General features: G+C 51.5%; 1 protein-coding gene across 8 annotated transcripts in view; it reads right to left on the bottom strand.

The window, feature by feature from the left end:
• Positions 1-20993, bottom strand: part of Dop1b (DOP1 leucine zipper like protein B) — a 119296-nt gene that overhangs the window by 66711 nt on the left and 31592 nt on the right. For all 8 annotated transcript variants that reach the window (XR_013043883.1, XR_013043884.1, XR_013043885.1 and 5 more), the window contains 9 exons: positions 18004-18193; positions 16448-16546; positions 15689-15812; positions 14053-14162; positions 13422-13536; positions 9350-9470; positions 7585-7704; positions 895-997; positions 67-258 (listed from right to left, as the gene is read on the bottom strand). Coding sequence is in view for 3 of the 8 variants with exons in the window: in XM_042259573.2 (XP_042115507.1) it covers positions 67-258; positions 895-997; positions 7585-7704; positions 9350-9470; positions 13422-13536; positions 14053-14162; positions 15689-15812; positions 16448-16546; positions 18004-18193 (1174 nt within the window). In the remaining 5 variants the exon portion in view is untranslated. The remainder of the gene's footprint in view (positions 1-66; positions 259-894; positions 998-7584; positions 7705-9349; positions 9471-13421; positions 13537-14052; positions 14163-15688; positions 15813-16447; positions 16547-18003; positions 18194-20993) is intronic.

The following is a 20993-nucleotide window of genomic DNA, read 5'->3' as shown; positions in this document are numbered from 1 at the left end:
ATTGTTTTCCAAACCATGCCAACTACCTCCCACTACTCAGAGCACCACAAGCGCCCCAGCACATACCGAGTTCCCACTGGTGGGCTCCATGTCTAGGTAGGAGGGAGGCATCTGGACTTTGCTCAGCACCTTGAAACATGTCTTCAAGGCGTGTGTGAGCTCAACTAAGCTCAGGGCGTCCACCTCCTCAGCCAGAGGCTGCAGCAGGCAGCCAAGCAGCTGTGGGAGGTACTGAGTCTGCACCTCCGAGTACAGTTCCTGCAACAGAGAAGAAGGGCCGGTCACTCCCCACCTCTGGCCACACCAGGAGAGCAAGAGCCTCAGAACAGCACTTTAGACCATTGAGATTTCAGAGTCAGTGTCACATTAGCCCCAGACCAAGGATGTCGTCCTCTCCTTTCCGCTGGCATTATCTTCTCTTGGATAAAGTACTGCCACTGCCACGTGCATCATATGTATTCATTGTCACCTCTAAAACTGTCCATCATCTGGTTTCCATACTTTGGCTCAGCCTATTACCAGGCCCAGAATTTACAATCCCTTTAATTAAAACAGCAAAAATGAGCCAGGCGGTGGTGGCGCACACCTTTAGTCCCAGCACTCTGGAGGCAGAGGCAGGCAGGTCTCTGTGAGTTTGAGGCCAGCCTGGGCTACAGAGTGAGTTCTGGGACAGCCAAGGCTGTTACACAGAGAAATCCTGTCTCGAAAAACAAAAACAAAACAGCCATAGCTCGGTTTTTGCCATAGCTCAGTGGCAAGCGCATGCTTGGGAGGCAGGAGGCACTGGGATTGGTCCGATCATGAGAAAGGAAGGTAAGATTGTCCGGGCTACACTCTGACAAGCCAGTAGAAACAGCACTGAGCGCGCAGGAGAGCATCGCCGTGTGTACCTACCAAGGGAATCACATCCAGCAGGAACACGAGGAGGGTGCAGAGCTCCGAGACGCTGGGGGGAGGGCCGATGGCGTCTCCAACAGCCGCAGTCTGCTTCGCTGGCCTACGTCAACACAGGACAGGAGGTTAGTCCTCTCCCACAGCCCCTGCAAACACCTTCTCTTTCTGGTTTACCAAGACGGTCTCTCTGGGTAGCTCTGGCTGTCCTGGAACTCACTGTTCTGTAGCCCAGGCTGGCCTTGAACTCAGAGATCCGCCTGCCTCTGCCTCCCGAGCGCTGGGATTATAAAGGCTTTTTGTTTTTGAAATAAGACCTCACCGGAGTAGCCCTGAGTAGCTTCAAAGTCATTGGCATTACAGGCAGGTGCCAGCATGACCAGCTCAGTTTCAAACATCTTATGGTGTCCAGCATTACTCTGTTTCAAACACTGGAAGACAGCTTCTGTGGGGGTCCCACCTCAGTTTTGGTGACAGACTGCCTAATGTGGAGAAGTACTGGTCAGTGTCCTGCTTGAGTCTCTGAAACGAATTCTTCTGACTTAATTTTCATCTGTTCAGGTGTGGACTCATCATCCAACAGACACACACAGTGATGTCACTATGTACGGCTGCAAGTCCCTAGTGCCAAACCAAAGACGGGTTTCCAGGGGAACCGGCCTGCATTGTGGGAGCCTGCTGTGGATATCACTCTATATAAATAAAACACTGATGGCCAGTGACCAGGCAGGAAGTATAGGCGGGACAAAGAGAGAGGAGAATTGGGGAAACAGGAAGAAGGAGGAGAGACACTGCAGCCACCGCCAGGAGAGGCAACCTGTAAAGACGCCGGTAAGCCACCAGCCACGTGGCAAGGTATAGATTTGTAAAAATGGGTTAATTTAAGATAAAAGAACAGTTAGCAGGAAGCCTGCCACGGCCATACAGTTTATAAGTGATATAAGCGTCTGAGTGATTATTTTATAAGTGGATTGTGGGACTGCGGGGCTTGGGGAACCTGGAGAGAAGCCCTCCAGCTACAAATGGCGCCCAACGGCTCGAGTTTCCACCTTAAACCTGAGAATATTTAATAACCAATTCTAAACAGAGCCAAAACCAGGTTCCTGCTTCTTGTCTCATACGGGCAGCTAGACGCTGCAAAACGCAGGTTTGAACACTGGCGGGTTCCTGGCGTGTGCGTTTGATCCGCAGTATGGCGGAAATGAGGCGTCTGCCAGCAGCACATTAAGCTGTGTGGTAGATTTAGTCTTTACTATTATTTAAAAAAAAAAAAAAAAAAAAAAAAGAGGTTTCTGGGCTACATGCTGCTTTGATAAAAGCTTAGACCCACTATTTCTGAGACTTGATGACTCCCAGAGTTGGCGGAAAACGTACCACTGCCATGTTGGGAAGCTGAAATGGGCGGAGCCAGCAGCCACAGCGCTGTTTCAGGCTTAAAAGGCTACAGTTTAAAGCAATAAGTTCGCAGTAAGACTGATTCAGATAAAATAGTTTATAATGCATATAAAAATGTACATAGCCTTAAAAGAAAAAAATATATACCATTATATAAACAAATAGTATCTAAAAATAAACTGTTTAAAAAATAACAGTGAAGGTTATAAGCCACATAAAGATGGCTATCACACATAAAATCTGGATTATGTTGTCTTTGATATTCGTAACTGAAGAAAAACATTTGATTACAAAAGCTGTTGAGTTATGCCAAAATGTATATTTTAAAGGTACCTTGACTTCAAAATTTGGATATAAGGATATGTTGCTTTGGAAAAGAGGTTCTGCTTTTGTTTCCACAGAAAGCCAGAGGCTGTGGATTTGTTCCAGATTAAGATACATCAGGTTTCACCAGCCAAGACCCCCTGAAAGGTCTCCGATGACACCATGGCCCAGATGATCCAACATCCAGAACGGCTTCAAGGCAACTGGCTCCCACAATACAGCCTCACGGACTACCCCATAGGCCTAAAATTTTCTTTGCGTCCCCATAAGATACAGCGCCCCCCTCCAGCAGGAAGTAGTAAGAGATGCTACGCCCAAATTCCCAAATATACCAAGCTGGCTTTAGAGGTGGAATTGGCTCACTCCCCCTCTAAACCCAGACATATTGCTTTAAAAAAAAAATGGTTAAGAGATTCTTGTGTCCCAAATCAGAGGAGCCCTCTGGTGTGGGACAGAGAAAAACCAATATTTTTATTTAAAACAGGTTGATTATAAATGTGATCTCTTTCTAAAAAAGAAAAGGGGATATGATATGGATATATAGGATATGGAGATGATAAGATAAAAGGGTAGATTAATGAACCTACTTTTAAAGAACAACTTGTTTAAAATGTTTTACATTGGTATAGATTTTAGTTTGTTGATACAAACTTGAGGTTGGTTTTGTTATACTGTATATATGTATATTTCTATTCTTGTTTGAGGTGTGTGTTTATATAACTCATTTAAAATTGTAATGGATAATTAAAAATAGATTAATAATTAGTCATCTATGATAATCATATTTGTAGCCATGTTAGTTAAGTCTTCTAGGTATACATAGATACATTTCAGATAGATAGGTAATCTTCAAACACTTCATAGACCTAGAGAATATGGCATTTAAATAACTTAGAATTCTGTTGACGTGAGACACAATTGCTCCTGGCTGCACCAATTGATCCCGAGAGAATGTTGGGCTTCTAAGACATTTCCATTTGGAAGTTTGTCTTTTGGCACAAAATGGCCTACTGGGCAAAGAACTGCCCTTGCCTTGATGGCTGACAGTACAAATGCAATGCTCTCCTTTCTGGACAAGCGGGACACAAGGAAAGCGACCACTGTACTCTGCCAAGACAGGGTAAGATGGTCTTTCAGGATTCCTGCTTCTAAAATGGTCTGTCATATACTCTAGGCCTGTAGCCAATTTAAATGCACCAACAATGCTGAGAAACATTATTAGGTGACTGTCCAGGCTGCCAGCTGTCTTGGTCTACTCTTGCAAGATTCCCGAAAGTTGCTTGCATCTGTCTACCATTTCTCAGGTACCATTATGTTCCTTCTCAGGTCTTTGATGTGGTTGAAGACTAGATAGTCATAATTTCCTCAGTTATGATAAAAGATAAGTTAGCTATAAAACCTTAAACTCACAAATATAAGATAGATAGGACATCTTCTTTAATATTGTAACTATAATTCTTGCTCGATAATTGTTTTGTTATATGTAATTTTACCATGTTAAAGTTAAAACCTTCCTTTTTAAAAAAAAGAAGAAAGGGGAAGTGCTGTGGATATCACTCTATATAAATAAAACACTGATGGCCAGTGACCAGGCAGGAAGTATAGGCGGGACAAAGAGAGAGGAGAATTGGGGAAACAGGAAGAAGGAGGAGAGACACTGCAGCCACCGCCAGGAGAGGCAACCTGTAAAGACGCCGGTAAGCCACCAGCCACGTGGCAAGGTATAGATTTGTAAAAATGGGTTAATTTAAGATAAAAGAACAGTTAGCAGGAAGCCTGCCATGGCCATACAGTTTATAAGTGATATAAGCGTCTGAGTGATTATTTTATAAGTGGATTGTGGGACTGCGGGGCTTGGGGAACCTGGAGAGAAGCCCTCCAGCTACAGGAGCCCGTTCTCGGGTTCCTCATGGCTTTACCCAGCAGGTCCGAATAGAGGATGATCAGGACCACGGGCCTGAGTGCAGGTGTCTGAGATGGTCTGCACTTGGCTGTGCTGGGGGAGGAGGTCTTTTGCTCCACCCCTTGGCGTCTCTATAAAAACCCTGGGCCAGAGACAGTCAGGGCCCGTTGGAATAGGTTCCAGGCCCTCTAGAGGCTATCCTTTATTTTCTATCTGTTTATCTCTGTGAGATTCTCCGCAATAAATCCTTCTATCTAATATTTCCTGCTGCTCGCACTCAAGAAAACTCTGGGGAGCTGTGGGGTTGGCGGGTAAACGCCCCACACTATACGTTCCATGACAGGGGCCAGAGGCTGTTTTTTACTGTTTGTTTTTGTCTGTTTGTGTTTGAAACAAGGTCTCACTACACAACCCTGCTGACCTGGAACTTGGGAGGTAGACCAGGCTGGCCTCGAGCTCACAGAAATCCTCCTGCTTCTACCCGCTGAGCTCTGAGGGGTCAAGGGTGCACGCCATCACACCCAGCTTATGTTTCCCTTTTGAGGTCCCTGAGAGACGTCTTCTGGGGACTGCAGCCCCACTGACTAATCAATCCACTGCCAGGCGCTCATCCCCGGAATCAGCAATCAGCGTTTGTGTCTGAGCAAGCAGAGATGAGCAGTGGTGGTCTGGACGAGACAGGCCCTCATGGTCTGAACAAGCAGACATGAGCAGTGGTGGTCTGGACGAGACAGGCCCTCACGGTCTGAACAAGCAGAGATGAGCAGTGGTGGTCGGACGAGACAGGCCCTCACGGTCTGAACAAGCAGAGATGAGCAGTGGTGGTCTGGACGAGACAGGCCCTCACGGTCTGAACAAGCAGACATGAGCAGTGGTGGTCTGGACGAGACAGGCCCTCACGGTCTCGGGCACGGAGCACGTGGCCCCCAGTAGGTGGCGCTGTTTGGGGAGGTTTAGGAGCTGCCGCCCAGCTGGGGAGAACACCCTGCAGGTGGGTCTTCACTCTCCTCCCTGTCTGAGTTCTCTGTGTGGAGCCTGTGGTTCTAACATGTGAGTGCTCAGCTTTCCTGTGCTGCCAGCACGGCCGCCACGCCTCCTGGCCGGGATGCTTTCTCACCCTCTGGAACCACACGCTAAAATAAACTCTCCCACAGTGGCTTTTGGTCATGGTGTTTTATCACAACAGAAAGTAACTAATTCTTGAGGACCTGAGTTTGAATCCCCAGCACAGAGGTAAAACACAGATGCAGCAATGTATACATATAATCCAGGGTTCCCACAGGGAGAAGGGAGGTGCAGACTGGAGGATTTTACAGACGCTCACGGGCCACACCAGCACCCTGGTCCACGTGCACACAAATAAACACACAATACTGATAAAATCACTAGCCCGGGCCAGTGATCCAGCCTGTAATGCCGAATACGGAGGAGGTTGAAGCAGGAGAGCAGCAAGCTCAAGGCCAGCCTGGGCAACTCAGTGAGACTCTGTCTCAAAAACGACAACAAGCAGCAGCACACAGAGGCGCACACCTTTAACCCCAGCACTGAGGAGGCAGAGCCAGGGGGATCTCTGTGAGTTCAAGGCCAGCCTGGGCTACATTGTCTATGCCAGCCACAGCTATATATATAGTGAGACCCTGTTTCAAAACAAACAAAACAAGGACAGGAATGTGTGGTGATATTTATTTGTGCTCCAACAAGTAAAGCTCGAATGGGGATCAAAGGAAAAATCCAGCCACTACATTAAACATAGAGGTCAGGCAGTGGTGGCACATACCCTTAATCCTATCACTCAGGAGACAGAGATCCAGACATCTCTGTGAGTTCAAGGCCACACTGGGAACAGAAGCCACATGTGGTAGCACACACCTTTAATCCCAACACTAATTAATCACAGAGGTCTGGAGGTCTGTACAGACAGACAGGAAGTGACAGAGCTGGGTGGAAAGAGGAAGTGATGTAGCTGGGCAGAGAGAGGAAGTGAGATGGCAGGGACAGAAAGGTATACAGGCGTTGAGTATACAGGAAGTAGCTCTCTCTAGGGCTGAGGATTTCCTAGTGGTAAGGACTTGTGGCTGTGGCTTGTTCTATTCCTCTATCTTTCAGCTTTCACCCCGATATCTGGCTCCAGGTTTTTTATTAATAAGACTGTTCAGCAATTCGTGTTACAGGAATGTGGCTTTAGTGGCAGAGTGATTTGTGGTACTTAACACGCACAAGCCCTTGGATCTGATCCCAACACTGAGAAGGAAGAAGAAAAGAGCCAAGCTGCTGGCTGGGCACAGGGACAGTCAACTCGGGACACTTGGGGGGTGGGGGGCAGAGGAGCACTGAGGAGCCGCTGAGAAGTCAGGCATGCCTGGCATCGGATTCTGGCGGCTACTGACCTGCTGTGCTGGACAAGACCCTTTATGTCTCTGGGCTCCAGCTACCTCACAGATCCACAGCATGAAAACAAAATGCCTGCTTCTCAAGTGGCTGCCCAAAGAATTCCCCTCAGGCTTTGTAGCCACAGGACAGGCACGGGCAAAGTTTACATGGGAAGTTAGTTTCCTGCACAGTTCCAGGCCCCTGTAGGATGGGGTGGGAGTCGGGAGCCCACACAGTGTTCAGGACTGGGTTAACAGTGGCACAAAGCTCATCATAATAGCTTAAAACGTGAACACTGAACCATTTCATGGTAATTTCCGTAAGAACTTAAGACGACTGGAGAGTCTAAGTTCAGCACCAGAGACATGCACCTACGCCGGGGGAGGCAGACGGGGCCTGCAGGAGAAGCTGCATCGATGCATGCAGGAGAAGCTGCATCGATGCATGCAGGAGAGCACTGGCAGGGGCATTCTAAAGTTAGAATTTTAGGAATAATAAAGTGGCCCAGGGTCCTGCCACACAGATCCAGTCTCTGTCCTATCAGAGTCCTACACGACAACCAGCCTGTGTCCGCTGGCCTCTGAAGCTCAGGAGAGACCACTTGGAGTCACTACCCGTGAGACCCTGGCCCTCCACACAGCCACAGAGCCGGCCCCCTGCGGCCCCCCCCCCCCCCACATCGCCCTCATCAGCACACTCACCTAAAGCACGCCTCGAAACACCGCGCCATGTAATCCCACAGGAAGTCCGTGCTGAGCGAGGAGACCAGCAGATTGACCGTCTTCACAATCTCCGAGGCGTGTCTGTTTTCTTTGATTGTGCTGTGAAAGAGAGAGAGAGAGCGACTGAACTCACGGATGGAGGATCCGAACCACAGAGGCGGTGCTGAAGAAGCCTCTGACCAGCTGATCGAGACACAAACGCTGCTCTTTCAATTACAGGAGAGGAGTTCCACAACGCCTCCCGAAATAATAGCTTTTCCAACGTCTTTCATCTCTCCTTTGGCAATCTCATCCGTATATACAATGCACCATGGTCAAGCCTGCCCCGGCCCCTCCTGCCCCTAACACGTCCCCTCACCTTCTTTTCGTAAACAACCCACTGAGTCAATTATCAGTGCCTGCAGGAGCAGGGCAACGTGCCAGCAGCCACATCCCTGAAGACAATGACACCCTGCTAAACAGCGTTCTTACTGATGGGTCTCTTAGAACCAGACGTAAGGGTTGTTGTGGAAAGAACATGACATTCAGCGCTGGTACCCAACTCACCCCCACCCAACTGTAGGTGCAGCAGAGAGACTTGGCTACCGTTTATGTATTTGCTTACTGTGATGCTGGGCGTCAAACCCAGGACCTTGGACATGTTCTACGCCAAGCTACACACCCGGCCCATCGCTAACAGTTTTAAATGCATATGTGCGGCTCAATAAAGCCCTCTAGGGAACACCACAGAAATACAAAGATACAGGACCAGTTGAAAACGTGGAAGCCACCTGAAAGGTGATGTCAGTCAGCAAGGGACTGGTCTTTTCATCAGGATTTTCTTAATGACAAGTTCCTGAAGAGGAAGCTCAGGTAATCACACTCCAGAGAAAACCAGTGAGAGCTGGTCACAACTGTACTTAAGGACACATGCAGCTCCAGCTGTGGGCTGGGCTGGGGTTGATGTGTTTAAGCATGCGGGAGGGTCTGGAAGGAAGTGGAGACCTTTTTCCTCGAAGGGAGGTAGGATTATGGAGAACAATATTTTTGTTGTTTTTTTGATAGCTTCAAATATCAGGGTATTCTACAATAAACATCTATTGCTTTCATATTAAAAAAAATCCTCTAATTTTTTGAGAGAGGAAAAAAACACCACAACAGAGTCCTAAGGACATTTACAACAAACTGAAAAATATAAAAATTAAATTCAGTATACACAGTACCGATCCAGGCAAAAACCGAGTGCTTATCAGCAAAGTGTGAAGAGCTGGCTTTATTTGTTTATGTAAAGACAAGGTCTCAAGAGGCCCAGGCTGGCTTTAAACTCACTATGTAGCCAAGGATGACCTTGAACTGATGGTTCACTAGCATCTCGAGCCTGCCCTCAGTGTCAAGCCTGGCCTCTCCTCCACCTCTGAGGACTGTCATGCCCATTTCTGAACTCCCTCCCTCCCTCCCTCCCTCCCTCCCTCCCTCCCTCCCTCCCTCCCTCCATTTTCCAGTTCCCCTTCTCCCTGGCCTCACCACCTGTGCACTACAGATCCAGCTGCCTTTGCTGAAAGACGTTCAAGCTTGATCAGTAATACCCCTTATTGCAGGCCAGGAGGGGACCGGACAAAGCTCTCCCCACATTCCCAAGGAGGGGCTGACCATGGGGCTCCGACCTGTGGCCTGCCCCCCACCCCTCAGCACTTGATGATTCATACTGAAGAACAGAGGAGGACCATGGAGGAGGGAGATATCGAAGTGGAGACTGTGCTCATACCTTATTAGCAGATTCCCACTCTGAGTGTAGCTAAGTTTAAGGTCAGAGCCAAGGACATCATGGCAGTAAGCATAAAAGGCTCTGATGACTTCCAGAAACAAATTCTCAACCACTTGAGGTCCTGAAATCAATAGAAACCAGTTAGAAAAGGACTAATAATATAGTTAAATGTTTGTTTTGAGACATGGCCCAGGCTAGCCTCGAACTCTCCACACAGCCAAAGATTACTGGATGCTGTTTCCTGATGCTGGCCAGGCACTCTACCCACTGAGCTACACACCCAACCCTTAACCATTAAATTTTAAACTAACAGTACCAAGACACACATAGAACACACGGAGTAACTCCATACGTGTAGTCTCTTTAGTATAGGTATAGTCGAGGGTGGCGGCGGCGGCGGCGGCAGGAACATCTTGGAGGAAGACAGCTGCACTACTGCACAGCGCTCTAGGTCACACACTGCTGCATCTGGGCACAGACTGAAGCCTTCCCACAGCCACACACGCAGGGACTGCGCTGCTGTCCCTGACTAGACAAGGTGACGGGTCACAGCAGGCTCCAGCAGGTTGTCCAAGCCAGCTCCCCCTGGGTGGAGTTCCAAACCTGTGGCCTGCTTGGCCAAACACCACTCCGCAGAAATGCCACAGGAGACAACTTCCCTGCCTCCCGCTCTTGCAGTCGAGAGCAAGAACACCAAACGTGTGTCCTGAGAAGCTGGACGACAGCCACGGAGCTGCACCAGACCCACCCATGTCAGCGCTGCATCCTGGCCCACGGGGTCACGTGGAGGGACGAGTGTTCAAAGCGACTGGTCCTGGGCATATCGGGAGGGCTGAAGGCACGCCCCGCTCTCAGCGAAGGGAAACTCCGCCTCTCGGCTGTGCAGACGGCAGAACACGCGCGAGAACACGCTCCTCTCATGTGCGTTTGTTTTTCAGCGCTATGACCAAACCCGTGGCCTCACCGAGCAAATGCTCTCCCACCGAGCTACACGCTGAGCCCCGAATTCATCCTGGACGCTTTTCACAGACTCACAATGTGCCTCTGAGAGAACTCTTTTCATAATTTCTTTATATTTTATGTGCATTGGTGTTCTGCCTACATGTATGCTTGCGTGAGGGTGTCGGATCCCCTGGATCTGGAGTTACAGACAGCTGTGAGCTGCCATGGGGGTGCTGGGAATTGAACCTGGGTCCTCTGAGAGAGCAGCCAGTGCTCCCAACGGCTGAGCAGTCTCTCCAGCCCGTGATAGAACTATTTTATAAGCTTTGTGTGTGTCTTATCTGCTGGAAGGGTGCCAAATGCTTCCTCCCACAGACTGTTTTGCAGCCTCTCTCATGGAGACAAGAAGACATGGCTAGAGCGCACCTGTTAAAAGGGTGGACAGGACCGAGTGGCTGCCTTGTGCTCCTGTCTCTATATAACCGACTCTTATCTACTTACTCATGTGTCCCTCAGACAACCACGTCAGCAGAAGAGCAAACTTAACAACTGCTCTCTTAAACGCTCACCCTCTTCTACAAAGTCCAGCCTGCAGCCGCTACACGGTGCAGTGTCTTGGCTCACGACAGGGCAGCTTTGACACGGAACACACTTCTCCTAAGGCTAAGTCCCATTTCTTCTTTGAATGTCTCCCTGAGCCACACAGCAGGCATCCAACATGCTAACACCACTCGATCCACTCCTTAGGCTAAAACACGACTTTTCTGAGATGGAGTTTATGTCCAGGTACAGAGAAATCTTAAGAGCCATTGCTGGTGGCTGGAGGTGGGAAGGGAGGAAAAGAGAATCTGAAGGCACAGGTACTTTAGGAAGAAAGGCTCACAGTGCGGGTTGGTTAAAGCCAATGGGGGTTGGGAGGCTCAGCAAAGACCCCATTTGTAATTTATCAAGCATCTCTGGGCAGCTGCGTTCAGCACACCAGGCCAGCAGTGCTTCCTGAAAGGAAGGCTCGGGCACTGGGTGACCTCAGGGAAATGAATCTCCTTCGGACTCTCCCTGTGGAAAGTGGGTATCACAGAGGTCCTGCCTCCATGTTGGAGGTGTGGAGACACGGGGCATGCAAGTCACCCCAACAAAATAACTGATGGGAAAAAAGCTGCAGGCAGGACCTGTCCAGACCTGGGGAGACATCTGCCACCAAGCCGAGTGTGACTCCTCAGAGTTGTCCTCTGACCTCAGCAAGAACACGTGAGAGTACACACGCATGCACAGTACATACACATGTAACCGTTTTTTAGAAAAGTGCAGTGAGTGTGGTGGTGTGTCTGTAGTCCCAGGACTTTGGAGGCAGAGGCAGGAGGTGATGGATTCAAGGCCACCTGGTTACAGATCCAGTTCCAGGCCAGCCTGGGGGGTACGGACAGACGGTCTCAAAAACCCAACGCACAAAGAAGACCAGCGTCCCAGTAGCTGGGGTGTCCCTTCCATCCTGCTGCCCTGGAGCACACGGCACACACTTCTCACACTGTCCCACACAGCACACACTTCCCACACTGTCCCACACAGCACACACTTCCCACACTGTCCCACACAGCACACACTCTCCACACTGTCCCACACAGCACACACTTCTCACACTGTCCCACACAGCACACACTCTCCACACTGTCCCACACAGCACACACTTCCCACACTGTCCCACACAGCACACATTTCCCACACTGTCCCACACAGCACACACTCTCCACACTGTCCCACACAGCACACACTCTCCACACTGTCCCACACAGCACACACTCCTCACACTATCCCACACAGCAGACACTTCTCACACTACCCCGTCCACACAGAAGACACTCAGAGCCGAACTCTGAACTGACGACCGGAGGGCTTCATGGCCTACGGATGCTCTTGGCTTTGTTCTGGCCAGAAGGCGCTCATACCCTGGCCTCTTAGTACCCTTAAGCTTGCAATGCAGTACGGGGGTGGGGGAGGGGAGTCTCCGTCCTGTTATGGGGCTCAGGTGACTAGACATCAGATCTGACCTGAAGGGCTAACAGAGGGAGAGCTAACTGTCCTCAACAGATTCTCGGGGGTCACAGTGTGTGCGCAAGAGGGGCCAGAGGTCACAGTATGTGTGCAAGAGGGGCCAGGGGTCACAGTGTGTGTGTAAGAGGGGGCAGGGGTCACCGTGTGTGTGCAAGAGGGGCCAGGGGTCACAGTGTGTGTGTAAGAGGGGGCAGGGGTCACAGTGTGTGTGTAAGAGGGGCCAGGGGTCACAGTGTGTGTGTAAGAGGGGCCAGGGGCCACAGTGTGTGTAAGAGGGGGCAGGGGTCACCGTGTGTGTGCAAGAGGGGCCAGGGGTCACAGTGTGTGTGTAAGAGGGGGCAGGGGTCACAGTGTGTGTGTAAGAGGGGCCAGGGGTCACAGTGTGTGTGTAAGAGGGGCCAGGGGCCACAGTGTGTGTAAGAGGGGGCAGGGGTCACAGTGTGTGTGCAAGAGGGGACAGGGGTCACAGTGTGTGTGTAAGAGGGGGCAGGGGCCACAGTGTGTGTGCAAGAGGGGTCATGGGCCACAGTGTGTGTGCAAGAGGGGCCAGGGGCCACAGTGTGTGTGCAAGAGTGGTCAGGGGTCACACTGTATATGTACAAGGGATCAGAAGGCCACAGTGTGTGTGTAAGAGGGGCCAGGGGTCACAGTGTGTAAGGGGGGTCAGAGGTCACAGTGTGTGTGTAAGAGGGGTCAGGGGTCACAGTTTGTGTGTAAGGGGCTCAGGGATCACAGGGTGTGTGTAAGAGGGCCCTCTAAACGCAGAGTCTAACTCAACCTTTTCCATTTTATGCTGAAATGTTCTCATTTTACAGAGGAGCGGCTTGCTCGTGGTCACAGGAGTATGGGGTCCCTTACGGGTTCTAAACCAAGGCTCATCAGTGGTTACGACAATGGAGTGAACAGATTCGCTCTGCAGGACCCACACACCCCAGCAGGAGCCTGAACCACTTCATCCACTGTGCAGAGCAGAACACCGAAGCGCATGCTTTCAAGACTCTGTGTGCTGACCACATCTGTGTTTAAACTCCCAAACACGTGATCTACATCTGTCCGGCGGCAGTGGCTCTTCCCACAGTACCTATTTCTGGCTTGTCCAACAGACTGACGAGGATGCGGAAAGGCTTCAGGCAGGCATGGTGGCGCTCCTCTACGTCAGCGTCTGAGAACTTCTGATGTAGAATCTCAGCAAGAGCCTGTGTTCGTTCACAAAGCCACGCATTAGGATACGGTATGTGGGAGGGTGCAGCATTAGTGGCTGTCTTAGTGTTAAACTCCGAGGGAGAATGAGGGCCAGCCCCAGCCCACAACACACGCATGCCGGTCCTTCAAAGGCCATGCTCAGTGTCTGCTTGGAGGTCTCACAAACAAATGCACTGAAAAGCTATGATAAGGAGCTGGGGCAGGGGTCGGTGGGTGGAGGGCCTGCCTAGCATGCCTGCCGTCCCGGGTTCAACCTCCGGCACCAATAAACCAGATCCAATGGCGCATCCTTGCAATCTCAGCACGTAGGAGACAGAGGCAGGAGGGTTAGAAGTTCACGGTCATCTTGGGCTACACAGTGAGCTTAAGGCCAATCTGGGAAACATGAGATTTGGGCTTAAAACAAACAAACACCCAAAACAAAACACAAAAGCAGAAAGAAAGAAAAAAGACTGTAATGAGAAATGTCCTGATTGTGGTCAAATTTCCATTTTCAGAAATGTCCTTACCTCAACTAAAAGATCCTTGGAGTATTTATCAAAAAAATATGAGGACTGGTCTTCGTAAGAATTCGAAATGACAGATTCTGGCACAATGGTATTTCCTTTAATGTCTGAACCTATAAAGAATAAACACAGGCTGTAAAAAGACCCTGTTTCACAGGGACACTGCATTGTGCAAACTCCTCACGCTGCAGTATTTTAATAATCCAACTCTTTCAACAGAAACGCAGTCTAGTCCCTTTTCCCTGCTCCGGGAGGTACATGAACGAGGCCAGTGTCCTGCAACTGAGTCCCGTGTCTTCTGACAGTGACACCCTGGCTCAGGTCAGGCAGGGAGAACTCCTCCCCGCGGGCATCAGTCAGTTTGGGCCGATCATTCCCTACCCTCTTCTGAAGCAGGTTATAAGGACTGGGACAAAGATCATTTCACCTCACAGATTGTCCAGCGCTGCTTGACGTCAAGGCAGACTGCCTGACCCACTGTCTGCATGCCCTCATTTGGGGCTCTGGACTAGTTAGTGGGGTCTTCGGGGCAAAGAAGAACATTCTCATGGTATAAGCAAAAACCTCAGGTCCCGGGTCACAGCTAAGCAAGGCTTTCTCTACACAGAATGCCATGGTCTTTCTTTTATTGGTTTTTCAATACAGAGTTTCTCTGTGCAGCCCTGGCTGTCCTGGAATTCATTCTGTAGACCAGGCTGGCCTCAAATCAGAGATCCGCCTGCCTCTGCCTCCAGAGTGCTGGGATTAAAGGCGTGCGCCACCACCGCCTGGCTGGGGCTGGAGACCTGCTTTGATGGTTAAGAGACATCCTGCTCTTGCACAGACCTGAGTTAAGCTCCCCCGAACCCATATTAAGAGGCTCGTGACAGCCTGTACCTCCAGCTCCAGGTAAGCTGGCAGCTCCTGGCCCCTGTAGGCACTGCACACTAACATGCACAAATACCCTCAAAACACACACACACACACACACACACACACACACACACACACACACACACACACACACTTTTTTTTAAAATATAAACTTTGCAAAGTGAGCTGGAGGTATATGAAGCCCTGGATTTTGTCTCCAGAACTATACGCACTGGGCTTGGAGGTGAAAGTCTGTGATCCCAGCACTGTAATCTGTACAGGGCACACACAACAGGCTCCTGCCTCCTCCGCCTCCTTTCTTCTTCTGTACCTAGGATTGGGCCCAGGCCTGTGTACCCCAGGGAAGCCCCTCCTATTAGGCCACACCCCTTTCCTAGCTTAATTTGGTTTTGAGACAGGGTTTTGCTATGTCTCGGCCTAGCCTTCAACTCTTACTGTCCTGCCTCAGCCCCCTGGTCCTTTGGTTAACACAAATGTCCCATCACACCTGGGTTTATGACAAGCTTCTCATTAAATATAATTTAGCTATAGATTTTTTGGTATTTCCAGATCTTAAAATGGGACTCAGCTGGAATTTTAAAACCCCACTTACTTCTCTTTTTAAAAAAGTTGCAGATAATCACAGCTCCTGTAGGAAGCCGACCTCAACTGGCCAGGGCTGTTAGTCACGGCTGTCTTTCCACAACTCGTGATTCAGAAACATCACCGAGGCACCACTTATCCCACAAACGGGCACTGAGGCACACACTCACACACCGCTCAGTACCTAGTAACCAGGCGTAGAGTCTTCTATTGAGAGACATGTCCCTTCTCAGTAGGGTCTGCGTGGCAGCAGAGAGAATGTGTACAAGATCACGTCTGAGCAGGGGGATGGCTCTCTCCTCGGGATCCTAGCGGAAGGATGGAGAACGCATTACCTGAAGGGAATGCTGAGGAGGCCTCTGCCTTTTGACATGTCCCACCCCCAGAAGACAGCTGCCCACCAAAGACTCCAGTCCATCGCTGCCTGCTTGGCAGCCAGTTCCTCAGAACTGACAGTCTATCCTGGAGAGACCAAGATGTGGAAGCTAAGGAAACGTCATCAGAGTCACAAGGTCCTTCCCAGAGATGTGTAAGCAGTATAACTAACTGCCGGGGAGAGGAGACTCTGCCGTGAAGGTGGGGAGTCTCCTGGGGGTTCCAGAGAAGTTTCTCTGAGTCTCAGCAATGCCAGGGGAGGCCCTTCCATGATGATAATGCAGCTGCCTCTAAGTCACCAAACAAAGCCATTGTTTCTCCAAGCTGGGCTAGGGGGCGTCACTCCCTGGCCTGTCGCTGGTGCCCTATCTGGCATAAAGAGCCATCTGTTCACCTCTTCCCAGGAGAAGTCACACAGGCCCACAGAATAAATAAGGGCCATCCACGGGCCGAGGTGAGTGGAGCCTGCCAAGTGGCTGAGCTCCATGACTGAACTGCTGTGGATACAAACACCTGCCCTTTGCCTTTGAAGTAACAGGAAGTGTCCAGGAGGGCAGACATGACTCACCAGGCAGGTATAAAATGGGAAGAAAAACAGAATGATTTCCAGGTTATTTCTTTGTACAAGAACATTCGAGTCTAGCAGTGATGCACACAGTGATTTCACCTGAAAAACAAAAACAAAAACCAAATCATAGTGCTTGTTCCTAAGAGACCCAGTACCCTCTGCCGGCTGCTCTTGTGCGGCCACAAAAATTAGGTAACCTTTGCTGGGAGTCTCGACAGGACATTAGTCCACACAGGAGGATGGGGGTAGCGGCAGGGCTTCAAACTCTGGGGACTACGAGGCTACATGACGTGAAGAAGACACAGCTGTAGACCTCACCCAAGAGCTGGGGGGGAACTGACTGTGCACCCAGTTCGAGATCTTAAATTCTGTAACAGGGTCCTCACATAAAACGAAAGGAAGACAGAGGGTCCAGTGGGTCCCAAGTCAAGGCAGTGCCTACTGAGTGTCCTCTCTGAATACAGAGGAGGGTGCAGACGCACTGATGCTCAAAGTCAGGAGGCTTGTGGGAAGCTATGAGGTTATGAGGCGTGGGGGCCGAGAGTCTGCGGAGAGCCGGTGAGCAGGAGCTGGGAGCAGACGAGGACGCTCCTGAATTGGGACTGTGTAAGCCGCGTATCACAGCAGCACCAGACAGGTGTGAGCAAAGTCTGTCTTGACCACAGCAATCCCTCGGCAGCTGACAAAGACCCGGTGGAAGTGGGTGGAGCAGTCAGTGGGAAAACTGTCGGCCCGAGGGAGGCTTAGGCAGGAGAAACAGGGCCGCAGAAAAGGAGAGAACAAGCAGGTTATACTCACAGGGCAGGAAAGAGGGACACACACATGCAGGGATCTCCTACATCTCAATCACAGCCTGGGGGAGGGGGGCGGGGGTCTTCAATTCTATCATGTGACCCCCAGAATGAACTATGGGAAAGTTCTACCACTCCTCCGCAGACAGGAACTCCTGCTAGTACAGACTTTGTAACCCACTGATTTAATCTGGAAACAAGTGCTGGTTCACGACCAGGTGGTGACAGAGAGCGTGCCGTTAGGCACAGGGTCACCGGTGGGGAAAGATAAAGGTCTGGGGTGCTCCCATTACCCAACTCATGGTCAGGGTTGGGGTTACCGGGGAAGGCAGGTTCCCCTGAGGGCCTGGAGAAGAAGGAAGCTAGGGAACCTGACATCTAGGTGTGAGGGCAGCCTAAAAGGACCAGGGCACAAAGAACAGGGCAGGAGTCAGCAGGACACCAGAGCAGGGGAGGGAACAAGACCAGAGAGAGGCATGGCAGACTCCTGGCAGCGGCCTCGGGCACCTGTGTGCACAGCCACGGGTCCCTGAGGAGCCACGCTGCCAGGCCAGGAGAGCGGGATCGGCGGGTAAAGGGAGGGCACTGCTGTTCCACGGGACAGGCCCCACGTGCCTCCAGGGCTCCGGCGTCTTCTTCTGGCCTCTGTAGGTGCCCATCCATCCTAACACCTCTCTCTTTCTCTGTCTCTCTCACACACCGCAAATAGGAGTGCTCCCTGATGGAGAAGCCATGCCCACATCTCCGGGGGAGCCAGGCACCTACCGCGAGCTGGTAGTCAGTACCCAGCATGTACTTCTGCTCCTTGCCCGGCGAGTCCCTGCTGATGTGGCTCACCACAAACAACGAGGCCGGGAGGCGGATGGAAGGGCTCGTCAGGACGCTGCCCCACAGGGCGGCATAGAGCACCTCACGGCCCACCACCAGAGACAGTCTCAGGAGCAGGGCATCTGTTCTGTAGGGAGAGACAACGCCGTTTCAGGGATCCTCCCACCTTCTGCACTGTGGGAGAGCAGGGCACTAAAGGGTTCGCCCCTGGCCAGGGAACCCCATCTTCCTGTCACTCCAGACCGCGGTCATGTCTAGGCTGCCGCACGCCCCGCCCACCGGCTGTCACGTGTCACACCGATGTGGCACACAGACCACCTCTCGGTTCCAGGGGTGGAATTCAGGCTGCTGGGCTTGGTGACAAGCACCTTTACCCACGGAGCCCCTGTCTGTCCCCTTTACTACATTTTTAAGTAGATTTACTTTATTTACGTCTGTATGTCTACGTATAGGTACGTGCATGTGTTTGCAGGCGCCCGTGGAGGCCAGAGGAGGGTACTGGATGCTCTGGAGGTGGAGTTAAAGGAGGCTGTAAGCCACCCAACATAGAAAGTGGGAACCAAACTCCAGGCCTTTTAAGGCAGCAAGTGCCCTTAACTGCTGAGCCATCCCTCCAGCCGCACACATGTAATTAATGCATTCGTGTGTGTTTTGTGTGTGTAGTGTGTATCCCTGTGTGTGCATGTGCTTGTGTGCTTGCATGCTTGAGCAACAGGCATGGACAGTTTGGAGGACAAGCTGGAAAAGCTGACCTCTTCTCCCACCATGCGGGTCCGGGGTATCGGACTCCGGACACCAGGCTTGGTAGCAGTCACCCTAACTGCCGGCCATCTGCCAGCCCCCTTTATTTTTAGACAGGGAGGCTCTGGTATCCCAGCTGGCCTCCCACCTCAGCCTCCCGGGTGCTGGGAATCTCGAGTGTCAGTCACCAGGCTTGCCACACCTCTTCACTTCATCTTCCCCTGACGCAGAGTCAGCAGCCCATGACGAGCGTCACCATCAGTGGATCAGGGCCCGTTTTCCATGGGTGCTAAAGCGAGGCTCTGTTCTGTGGTGCTGGCTCTGAAAACCGCGTGTGGGCTGGTGACGGGCTGCCAGTGACCCGGCAGAGGGGGTTCACCCCCGGGTTGACTCATCACCTGCAAGGACTCTATTTCTTATGTTTCCTACCTGCAGAGCGTGGGGAGGAGAGAAGGCCAGGAGCCGCTCAGTGTAAAGAGCAGCTCACAGCGTTCCTCAGCTCAGCCCTTCTGTGTTCAAATCCCGACTGCGGGACCTGGGACAGGACTGACCTCAGCAGAAACCCACACTCAGCCAGGAGAGAGAGCCAAGAGTCTCTGCTGCCTCGGGAAGATGGTGCAAAAGTGGACTGGGAGTGTGTGTGTGTAAAAACAGCGCAGGGCAGCGGTGGGTACACGGGCTACGCCGCTGGACAGTAGCCCTGGTGCCCCGGGTCCCTCACGGTCCCCAGTGCCAGATGAGGAGCACTACACACTGATCACCTTCAGCCTGCTTTTCGATTTCAAAAGCAAATGAACAAAAGGAAAGGGAAAAATACTTCCTGCAAACATATACCACGGTTATATATTAAAACAGAGTTTGTTCTTAAACATGAGTCTGGGCGAATACTACAGAGACTCACACCTGGTAGAGACTAGAGGCCTGTAGAGTGCCGTGCTCAAAACAGAGCACCTGGATCACCCTCCTCCCCTGAGGCTCAGGGGTGGAAGGACCAGGAGCCAGGGCCCGGGAGAGTGCTGGGACACAGTGTCTGCCAGACACCAGTGCCGGGACGCAGTGTCTGCCGGGCACCAGTGCCGGGACGCAGTGTCTGCTGGACACCAGTGCCGGGACGCAGTGTCTGCCGGACACCAGTGCTGGGACACAGTGTCTGCCGGGCACCAGCGCTGGGACGCAGTGTCTGCTGGACACGACATGGCTGACGAGCTCACAAACTCACCAAACCTGTGGTCACTCGCACAAGACCAGCAAAGACTGGGTCCCTCAACAGTTCAAGAGAGGGGAGGGGCTGGCGAGGCTAGGGACTAGGGGGTCACTTCCTGCAGTGAGGTAGCCATTCCTTCTTCAGGAAGCCCTGTTCACACTCAGTGGGTCACACACAGCAAAGACATGAACGTGGGAGCCTTGCTGGGGAGAGGACGGGCTTTGGGGCCCGGAGAGGGTCAGGGGCGCGAGAAGGACAACATTCATTGTATACATTCATGAAACTGCCACAGAATCAAAAGTCAATGGAAGTTTTCAATGCGCCTGAACCTTACTGCCTCACAAACTATCTGCAGGAAATGACGCACTGGGTCTTAGGAGAACAGGGCCGAGGAGGTGGAAGTCAAGCCAGGGAGGGTTTGGGGCTGAGGTATTGATTGGTCCTCTATTACAAGCTGAGCAAACACACGGGGCGTGGCTCTGCTCAGTTCTGGGCCGTCACACTGGGTGGAAGGACAGCTCAGAAGAACTGTGCCCTGCTGGGCAGCCGCCGGGCCGCGCCGACAAGATGCTCCTACGTGAGGAAGAGACTCCTTACCAAGGAATCACTTCAGGAACTCCCTGCCCTCGACCTAGAACCCACTGTGAGCACTAGAACATCCATGCACACGCTCTTTTGTTCTGAACAGGCCACCCTCGAGGATAAGCCACAGGATGAGCTGCCAGCCGCTTGCACAGCTCCCGCAAGGAAGGCTCCACTGTCAAAGCCAGGAGACTCTCCTACTGATCCAATGCTCGGGACACTGGCTGGCTCTCTGTACCGAAGAAATGCAACTGTATATCTCGTCACATTGTTCTCATTACAAAAGAAAGGCCAGGCCTGGTTGGCAGCTTTGGGAGGCAGAGGCAGGCAGATCTCTGTGAGTTCGAGGCCAGCCTGGTCTACAGAGTGAGTTCCAGGATAGCCAGGGCTGTTTCCCAGA

The sequence above is a fragment of the Peromyscus maniculatus genome, chromosome 12 (genome assembly GCF_049852395.1).
Source record: "Peromyscus maniculatus bairdii isolate BWxNUB_F1_BW_parent chromosome 12, HU_Pman_BW_mat_3.1, whole genome shotgun sequence".
In the NCBI taxonomy this organism is placed as follows: domain Eukaryota; kingdom Metazoa; phylum Chordata; class Mammalia; order Rodentia; family Cricetidae; genus Peromyscus; species Peromyscus maniculatus.
The sequence above is the reverse complement of the archived record's forward strand: the minus strand, read 5'-3'. Positions and strand labels throughout refer to the sequence as shown.